The sequence below is a fragment of the Vigna radiata genome, unplaced genomic scaffold, assembly GCF_000741045.1.
Source record: "Vigna radiata var. radiata cultivar VC1973A unplaced genomic scaffold, Vradiata_ver6 scaffold_391, whole genome shotgun sequence".
Lineage (NCBI taxonomy): Eukaryota > Viridiplantae > Streptophyta > Magnoliopsida > Fabales > Fabaceae > Vigna > Vigna radiata.
Window position 1 is genome coordinate 129,008 of NW_014542627.1, and position 10,310 is coordinate 139,317.

Sequence of the window (10,310 nt, forward strand, 5' to 3'; positions counted from 1 at the left end):
TTTATGACTTTTAGAAAATCATTTTGTTTATCATTATTAGTTGGAATTATGTCAAAGAAAAAAAAAAGTGAGACACTTCATCGATATGTGTCTTACAATTGTCATACGCATGTAGGTATCTGATACATGTCCACAAAGAGACACTATTTATGAAGCATGACCTAGCTTTATAAAAGAGCTACGTGAACAAAAGGTACTACCAATTGCAGAAGCTCTCTAACTGAGCTTTCCCTTCCTCAGTTTTGGTATGAAATTGATCAGCTCCAAAGGCAATGTTGCAGGGTCTTGGGCCTCCAGAGCCTACTGCAAACAATCCAAGACCCAAAATAGCAAGGTGTGTGCTTGTGGGTTGTATGCAGTCAGAACGATTAGGACAGTTTGGTGGTCTTAAAGATGACATTCCAGCACCTAGAAACATGATCCTATGCCCTGTCATGTTATCATTGATTAGAAGTTAAAACTACTAATCAACGTTTGGATTAGCTTTTAGAAAACCATTTCAATTGTAAAATAAGTTTCAATTTCATTAATTGAAAATAATATCACATTCATACCAAACTAATATCATCTTTAGCAATTTGAAGTGAACCGTTATTTCGATTTTTTTCTAACTTCTTTCTCTAAATTAACACCCTTTTATTAGATAAACAAATGAGGTGCCATTAACAAAGATTGGATTCCAGTCCCAAACAAATCAATTTTCATCATATATTGAAACTGATAAGTTTGATATAAACCCAAATAATTACAGGGAAAAACTTTCAAAAACTCTTGTAACTTGTATCCAAACACCTCGACAGGTTATTTTGGTTATCCTAGATAAATATGCAGGTCTTGACCAGAGAGAAGTGCTATCAATACACTCTTTCTAACACGCTCTCTACCGTTTGTTGCCGAGATAATGTAACAGAATATAGAAGTAACAAAAGGCATGCCTCTAAATTATTGCCTGGTAACATTTATAATCCCAGAAAGAAAATCTTTCTATCAAACCATGCAACCTTAACCAAGTAGCACAAATCTGCTAATTCAACGCACCATATATTGATGGCCAGAAAATCACATCTACATGACTAGAACACATATTAGGAAAAAGGAGTCATTGCACTCCACTCCACCTAGCCCAATCAACAAATTGCATGCCACCATACACATTGTTGGCAAAACGTACGCCAACTGTGAAAGCCAGAGCAACTGGGGGAACCTGCTTTGCCATTGGTGACGCTTCAACCAACCGTTCTAGTCCATTGACAATCTGATATCGCGTGTTGGAAGAAACAGCAAGAAACACACCTAGAATGGAGGTTCAAGGATCAAGGAAATGTGATACAATAAGTTGAGTCATGATGAATTATGACCAAATGTGGTACAAAGATTTCAAAACATAAACTAAATCTTTTTTTTTTTTGCAGTACTAATATGATACATTTTATCCTTTAATGATATGAATAATATTTGACCTCGTAACTATATTCATAGTTATTAACAAGTAATAAGCTTAAAATTGAGAAGAGTTTCCTAATAAATAAATGAAGATAAAGATTGTTGTTTTCCAGTTGGACGGAAAAGATGAACCACAGATCATGCAATATTTTTAAACAAAGAACATCATACCCCAAAGAGCAGCACTCTTTATAAGTGGTGGCACAGGTATGTCCTCTTCTGATTTCTTTATGCTCCTGGTATGCAGCAAGAACAAGTGAGAAATTAATTGCTCAGAAGAACAAGGATTCATACAGTTTAATATAAACTACCATCCACTATGAACACTGGCTCTTAATTAGATATAACTTTGGTACACTGTCAACAGAAATGGTTTCTATATCAGTAAACCATGTGGTGCCACCTCTTTAAAAGTGTGCTCATAAAACATTTTATGTTATACTAAGTGAGAGACCTAGGTTTTTATAATGTTGTACCTTGCAAATTATAGGGAATTATAACAGAACCAACTCCCTCCTTTGAGAAGGCAAAGTAGGCACTACCGCGGAAGCAAAATAATAAGAGTACACTCATTTATAACCCGAAAAAAATCTCAATGGTTTAGTTAATTTCCAGTCATAATTTTATCTATTAACAGGATAGTCACTAGATGCTCCACAAGGCCAATTACAAATATATGATTATACGAGCCAACAAATTTTCTATTAACTTATGAACTATGAAGGTAGACCGTTACATTGTGCCTACAAAGAAGCAAATTATGTCAAACAAACTCTAGGGAAGAAACTCATACCTCTTTGCAGTCATGATCATATTTGCAATGCCTTGACCTATAATACCGCATGCAAATCCAACAGCTCCATACATTATACCCTGGAATTCAAAACGCAAGTTAAAATATAACTGCACAACAGAAACTTCCCACCTTGGTTGAAAAATGAAATGATTTCAGTAATTACCTTGTAGAAGTATGTTCCAAGTCTCTGCTGCACAGAAAACCTACATCCTGGCCTTTCTGCTTCAAATACACTGCATACAGTGAGTAAAATAGAAACTTAGGTGAAAACTTCTTCATACTCCACAGACACAAAGCAAGTAAGGCCTAACTATTGTTAAATTGTATGGATAATTGTTATTTATGGAGAAACCTTACTTCCAAGCCTTTTTTAGACGGACAATTATTAGTTATATATACCCATAAGATATAAAAATATTGACATAAGAAAATAATCCCATCTATATGGTATGATGACAAACCTGCTAGGCAAGGCTGCATAAGCCTTCTGCATTCTACCAAGGAATCCACTAGATACTGATGGTTTCCCTATTCGAGCATAGGGCGCCAACATACCTACCAAAGCAATATTAACAACTAGACCAACGAGAAGATCTGCAAGATACAACTCAAATTCGGCCCAAAAGTCTTTGCCTCTCTTTTGAACTTCAGCAAAAGTAGCACAACATGTATCAATGACAATCTGCATACCATGTAAGATGAAAAGTTACATAAATATAAATACATTGAAAACTTCCAAAATTATCCAACTAGGTCAATATTACATGAATATCAATTATTTTCACTTATAGCTTATACCATATAAGGGCCGCAGTCATCAGCACATTTTTTTAAAATATATAGACACCTTGTTACATAGGAAACTATTTTAGTATCATAATTGCCAATGGTGAATACTTACTGTCATTTGTTACATAGAGCACTCAGATGGTTGGATAGGTCAACACACTGCAGTTCTGCCATTAAATGATACGAAAAATAAACATTAGGATTCCTACAAGACAAGACCAACCAACCTCTGTGCCAATTTTGAAAAGAAACGCTGGATCAGCTAACATTCGATTGCGAAGCATAGAGCATGATTTCATGAAAAATCCTAAAGGCCAAAAGGATCCCTGCAATTAAAACAGTAATTATAACAGTATTAAAGTCTAAGGTAATGTAATGGTAATCTTGTTTTACACAAGTTTGCGCCCATAATCCATTACATAATCACAACTTGGAAAGAATAGGGGAAAATGTATAGACATTTAGAAACTGTACCTGCAGGTCCAGATATCTAAGTAGAAGCACCTTACGGATTCCCACACTCTTAGCAGCCTCTATCATGTCTAAAGGAAGGGTAGCTCCACGAGTCTGTGTCTCTCTCATTACTTCATCATATCTCAGTATTGGCCCAAATTCCTCCTCTTCATTGTCATGACTGTCATCATCACCACCATCCCCACCCCCACCACTCCCATCCCCCTCTCCACCACTTCCAAAGCTTCCATTCCCACCACCGCTATCTACTACAACTCCATTATCATCATTTATATCAGTTTTGGAGTCTGACTCATTATCTCGAGTCACATGTTCCTTACTCAGGAGACCATCACCTCCCCCTTCAGAAAATCCTATCGAAGTCACAGCAGATTGTGATTCAGCAGACGGCTGCGACATACTCATTACAAGAAAAGTTTTTTTCTTTTGCGTAGCCACCCATGGTCTACAACACTTGTTCCCACACAGAACTTGAAATGCAGCCTTATTCAACGCACCCCTGAAACTCAACCTAATCAAATTTGACTCCCGATTTCCCAAATTCCCGAGAAGGGCTTCTTGCCTCACATTGGCAACACCGGCCACGGCAAAATTTGAAAAACAACCCGCCATTATGCTAAAAAACTGAACTTTCTCTCACCACAATACTACCCAGAAAAGTCGACTAATTTTTTTTTCTTCCTACTGATTAAACAATCAGAAGGAAACCAAACAGGTCATTCCCCGAGTCTGCAGGACAAACAGAACCAAACAAACCAGTCACCAAGCCAAACTTAAGCATGCATGCATCAGGGAATGTAGAGAAAAATGAAAATCGACAAGGGCAGCACTCAAGCAATGAAATTTTTGAAACGAAAATAAGAGAGTTCACTCAAAACGGCTAAGAAAATAAGAAGGAAAAGTACAAGAATAAAAGAAAACATAACAAGTAAAAGAGGGTAAGCAATATACGTTGTTGAGAGGAGGATCAGTCGTCGGAAGTTAGGGATAAAACTGGAAGTGAATAGATGCGGCGAAGTGAGGGTAACTGCTTGAGTACTTTTGGCTTCAGTGTTTTCCCTATTTTGTATTGTTGAAGTTGGAGTTATATATATTTAGACATAATATATATATAGATATATATATATATATATATATATATATATATTATATATATCATATACAAAGATACATCAGACATTATTGGTCTTATGCAATAATTCACAGCACGAATGCAAGTGGGGTACCCCCTATAGTAAGCGTGGGTCGAACGAGATATTTAGGTAGTAGTGTTTGATTGTGAAATTCTTATTTGTCACGTTCATGTTCTCTATGTCTTCTGCACGGACATTAAAACATCTAATGTTTTGTTTGGCCGAATTAATGAAAAAGAGCAGTAGCCAAATAAAATAGGGTAATGCAGTGAGTTAGAAACTTCATAATTGGATTCCATTTACTACTGAGTTAGTTGGTCCGATTTTCTAAATTTTAAAAACATTAAATAAATTATAAGTGCGAAACAATTTTAAATTAAATACAAAAACTTTCAATGTTTAATAATTAATGCAAATTCACTTTAAATATTAAATGCATATCAGATTAAAATTTTAAAATAAATTAAATATTCAAACCTTTCAAAAGAATTAAAAGAATGATATTCTATAATTTGCATTACTTTTTTCAAATTTATAAATTGGTCAATTATCCACGAGCTCATTTAAATCCATTTAACTTATACGAGTTAAATTTATTTCGGTTCACATGAAAATTTTGAGTTTTGTTAACCCAATTAACTTGAGATCTATTAAATGTTTAACTTGAGATTATAAGTTACGGAATTTTTTTTCATTCTCGTTTTTTTCTTACTTTATAAGTATGAAAATTCTCTCTTTATTTTTAAAAAATATGATTAGATTTTGTAAGCTGAAAGTTCTTTTCATTTGTGAATCATATAATATAGAAGTCATTTTCTTTATGAAAAAAAAAAAAACTTTTGAATTATATAATCTATAAGTATTTTTTATACTTTATTATGCAATCTGAAATTCTTTTTACTTTGAAATTATATAATTTGAGAGTATTTTTTATAAAAAAAAATTGAATTATAGGATATGAAATAAATATTTTAAGTAAATATTTTAAGTAAATAAAATAGTTTTTTAATTATATAATTTAAAAAATTTGGTCAATAATTATTTAATAAAAATATATTAGATATTACTAGATATTATAATATATTTTTACATATTAATAAGTATTATAATGGTATATGCGATTGTTAGAGTACCAGACAATCAAAGCAAAAATAATGCAATTCATGGTGAAAGAAATGCAGTTAATAGATGAAGAAGAAGAAAGGAAAGTGAGATTTTGACACTTACACGTGAAGGATGAAGAAGAGGAACAGTGAAATTGAAACAAGGAAAAACCCCTTTGTGTCTGACGTGAATTATAGAAAAGAAAGCAGAAAAAATGTTTTGTATATGGTAAAGTAAAGAGAGAAAACAAAAGTTAATGAAGAGGCTAAAGGAAGTGGGTCGGGCTTCCAGATCGGCCTAATAATATTACTTTCATCCCCCCTCAAGCTGGGAATAGATATCAGTCATACCTAACTTGGATTTGAGATACTTGAAGGCAGATGGAGTGGGAGGCTTGGTGAAGAGGTCAGCAGCTTGCTCATTTGTTGAGATCGAAAGCAACTTTAAGAGCCCATTGTTGATCTTTTCTCTAACAATGTGACAGTCGATCTCTATGTGTTTGGTGCGTTCATAGAACACCTGATTGGTGGCAATCTGAATAGTTGAACGATTGTCACAATAGACAGTAGCAAGTGGAGTAATGGATATGTGAAGGTCTTGAAGGATGTAAGTCAACCATTGTAGTTCACAAGTGACATTAGCTAAAGCCCGATACTCAGCTTCAGAAGAACGTTTAGAGACAGTTTGCTGCTTTTTGGATTTCCAAGAAATTATAGAATTACCGAAGTAGATGGAATAGCCAATGATGGATTTTTTGGATTCAGGACACGTAGCCCAGTCGGAATCACTATAAGCTTTCAGCTAATTGGTGTTTTTATTTTGGAGAAAGATGTCATTACCAGGACTACCTTTTAGATAACGAAGGATGTGGTTGGCAGCTTGTTGGTGTAGGGTGGTAGGGGCGGAGACAAATTGGCTGAGATTATTGACAGAGAAAGCGATGTCAGGTCTGGTGTTGGTGAGATATATAAGGCGTCCAATGAGTCTACGGTAGGAAGAGGCGTCTTCATCATTGAGGAGGTCTCCTTGACTGGATAACCGTGAAGAGTGTGCCATAGGAGTGGGCAAAAGGGCACAATTTAGCATGCCAGCTTCTGTCAAGAGATCAAGGGTGTATTTTCGTTGACTGAGGTGAATGCCAGACTTATTACGAGCGACTTCCAAACCGAGAAAATAAGTAAGATCACCCAAATTTTTGATATGAAAGAGATTGTTAAGAGAGGTGGTGATGTGTTGTATCTCGGTGACGTTATTGCCCGAAAGAACAATGTCATCCACGTAGATTAAGATGGCAGTAGTATGACAAGTATCATGTTTCACAAAAAGAGAGTGATCAGCATTGGAACGTATGTAATTATTTGATAAGATAAAAGTAGAAATTTTGTCATACCATTGTCGGCCAGCTTGTTTCAACCTGTATAGAGATCTTTGAAGTTTGCACACTTGATTTGGCTTGTGAATAAGGAGACCAGGAGGAGGTTGCATGTAGACTTCTTCATGTAAGTCACCATGTAAAAAGGCATTGTTGACATCAAGTTGCTTTAAGATCCATTGGTTAGAGGTAGCAATGGCAAGGAGAACCCGTAAAGTAGTTAACAAGGGCAAAGGTTTCAAGATAGTCAAGGCCTTCAAGCTGAGTGTATCCCTTGGCAACAAGACGGGCTTTGAATCTGTCAATTGACCCATCAGACTTATGTTTTATTTTGTATATCCATCCACATCCAATAACAATTTTTCCTGGGGGAAGATCAACAATGATCCAAGTTTTATTGACTTCTAAGGCTTTGAGTTCATCATGCATAGCTTGGGTCCACTGAGGTATTTTAGACGCTTCTTTGTAAGTGCAAGGTTCAGTGGTGGAGGAAATAGATAGAACGGTGTGCCTGAAATCAGAGGAAAGCTTATTGTAAGAGATGAAATCAGTAATAGGATACCTAGTGATGTTGTGAGTTTGGAAATCTGTGAGGTATGCTGGAGGACGTTTGGACCAGGTTAAACGTATGATAGTATCATTGTGTTCATGAACATTGTTGACATCATCACTAGAGGTAGTAGGTTGATCAGGATCAGCAGTTTGTTGGTCGTCCATGTTGTCCTAATTAGTGTTGATGACAGGGTCAATGGGAGTTGGCACAAGAATACGATTATTAGGAAAATTAACATTGTCATAATCATGATAATAATTGTGAGGAATAGGTAGAGAAAGAGAGTTAAAGTCGTGAATATTATTGTGAGAAGAAGTATATAGAAAGCAATCTTCATGAAACAGCACATTACGAGAAATATCTATCTTATGATTTTGTAAATTAAGAAACTGATAACCTTTTGTGTATTGTTTGAAGCCAAGAAAAACACCAGGAACAACTCTTGCATCAAGTTTCTTCCTATTGTTGGCTGCTAAGGTGGAGACATAACAAAGACAATCAAACACACGTAAAGCAAATATATCATAAAGTTTACCGTTTAATTTTTCATAAGGAGTAGCATTGTTAAGTAAAGAAGTAGGCATGCAATTTATCAGTAAGGTAGCATATTCAGCAGCAAAACACCAGAAAATAGTAGGTAAATTAGCTTGAAAAAGGAGGGAACGAGTGACATTCAACAAATGCTGGTGTTTTCGCTCAACAATACCATTTTGTTATGGGGTTTCATTACAAGTGGTTTGATGGTTAATGCCTTTAAGGGAAAAGAAATTATGCATGGCAAATTCAATTCCATTATCAATATGTATAGTTTTAACTGTTGTTGAAAACTGGTTTTCTACATTAGTAATAAATTCAATAATGGTTTTTCTAACAACAGATTTATTAGGCATGGGTATCAACCAAGTGTATCGGGAGAAATCATCCACAATAGTCAGAAAATACTTAAAACCACGCATAGAAATTGTTTCGATGGATATTTTGGGGACCAAGACACTAACCTTGATGACGTGGCTCCGTTGCTTTCTGGCGTTCGGATGGACTGGATCAGTGGTTTTTGCTGCGCTTTGATCGTCCGCTTCTCTTTCTATCTCGAACGTCTGGCAATCTCTGAGTTATGATAGAGAAAGGGGGGGTACCTGCAAAGGCACTCCGACGCTCAAGTTAGGCGTGTTATAAAGGAAGAACCTCGGCTCTTTTAGAAGGATTCTTGGTGGAAAAGAGTAAAATCTCAGCGATATGAATAATGTGTATGAGAGATGTGATTGAAGCGTACCTGATTGACGTCTTTGGCTCTTATTTTATAGACTCGGTATAGATATGAGATCAATGAAATATAAACATAATAAAATATAAACAACCTTACCTGATATTCCGGAAATGGCTCTTGTAGATATTATTTTATTTGCGGTATCTTTGGTGAATTTCCTTTAAAAGTTTTCGAGCCCAATAACGAGATTATCGGCCCAATTTTAATGATCAGGATCGGCCCTTCTATGGCCCAATTATATGACGTTCGGTATAACCGTCCGCTAGGTATATTGTACCGTACATCATCCCCCCAAGTCTTTGATAATCGTTCGGTTGGTGGTGGTTATCAAAGGACTTAAAAGAGGTTTTAATACGACGTTTAAATGCTGTCGTTTCATTTTTTGGAGAAGTTACTGGATTTTCCCGCTCTTGGGGTCGTGGCAGGGTCACTGAATTACAGCCACTAGATTTGTATTATCCAACGGTGCGGGGCGTGAGCAACAGTTTCATGATTATAGTGTTCATCCCAAAAACGGGAAAATACCGGACAATTAAGCACAATTCCCTGATTAATTCTAGCACAATAAACTAAGTGAAGTCAATAAAATATCGATTCATCAAAATAGACCACACTTAGTCTTTTGCACTCCTGGGCAAAACCAAGACNAAAAACAGGGAACAGTTCAACGGACATCAGGGAATTGACACAGACTCAGCAGACAGACAACAAAGACTAACAGGGATAGAAACAAACAGAATTATAGTCCTCAAGAAATCTGGACAAGGAAAAGTAGTAGACAGTATCCACACAGAATCAGAGAAAACAGTTACTCAGAGAAATCATCCAAGCAATTCCAAGCATAGCAAAATAATCAATCAGTTCAAGAGGTGAATAAAAAGTAACAGAACCTCACAGATGCACACTATCAGTGTTTCTCTCAAGTGTCTAGGATAAACAATGTCAACTAAATGCACTCAGGAAAGCAAACACAAACAGACTTGGCAAGACTCTAATATCAACACTCAAAACATATGCATGTTCAAATCAAAAGGTCTTTNATGGATGTAATGGGGCCAAGGACAAGGGAGGATATAATATGGATGAGAAGCTACAAACCAAAAGGAATACAGGAGCAATGGGGAATAAGTGAAAATACAATCAAATCACACCCAAAACCTTTAATTCAATCCTCTTCTTGACTCCATTATTCACACAATTTTTATTTTTTTTTAATTTTTTTTTAATTTTTCTCATTTTTCTGTATTTTTTTTTCTTCCATCTTGTCTCTTTTCTTTTCTCTCTTTTCAAAACACAACTTCAAGAGACAAGACACACATATATATATAAAAACAAAATAAGAAGAGGAACCAACTAGCCAATTCATTTGAATCCCCCGG

At 35.6% G+C, this 10,310-nt stretch overlaps 1 protein-coding gene across 1 annotated transcript; it reads right to left on the reverse strand.

Moving 5' to 3' along the window:
- Positions 1–688: 688 nt before the first annotated feature.
- LOC106780545 (protein RETICULATA, chloroplastic) lies at positions 689–4,589 on the reverse strand. Its single transcript, XM_014668849.2, has 8 exons — positions 4,454–4,589; positions 3,503–4,231; positions 3,256–3,354; positions 2,701–2,921; positions 2,403–2,472; positions 2,237–2,316; positions 1,615–1,679; positions 689–1,293 (listed from the first exon to the last, which is right to left on the reverse strand). Exons 2-8 carry the CDS (start codon positions 4,112–4,114, stop codon positions 1,100–1,102), a joined length of 1,341 nt encoding a protein of 446 aa, XP_014524335.1. The 5' UTR covers positions 4,115–4,231; positions 4,454–4,589; the 3' UTR covers positions 689–1,099.
- Positions 4,590–10,310: the final 5,721 nt, after the last annotated feature.

Coding starts and splice junctions, on each gene's coding strand:
- LOC106780545 (XM_014668849.2), bottom strand. CDS start 4,114: ATGGCGGGTTGTTTTTCAAATTTTGCCGTGGCCGGTGTTGCCAATGTG. Junction 2,922..3,255: donor TTTTCAAAATTGGCACAGAG/GTTGGTTGGTCT, acceptor CATGGTATGCAG/ATTGTCATTGATACATGTTG. Junction 1,294..1,614: donor AAAGAGTGCTGCTCTTTGGG/GTATGATGTTCT, acceptor CCTCCATTCTAG/GTGTGTTTCTTGCTGTTTCT.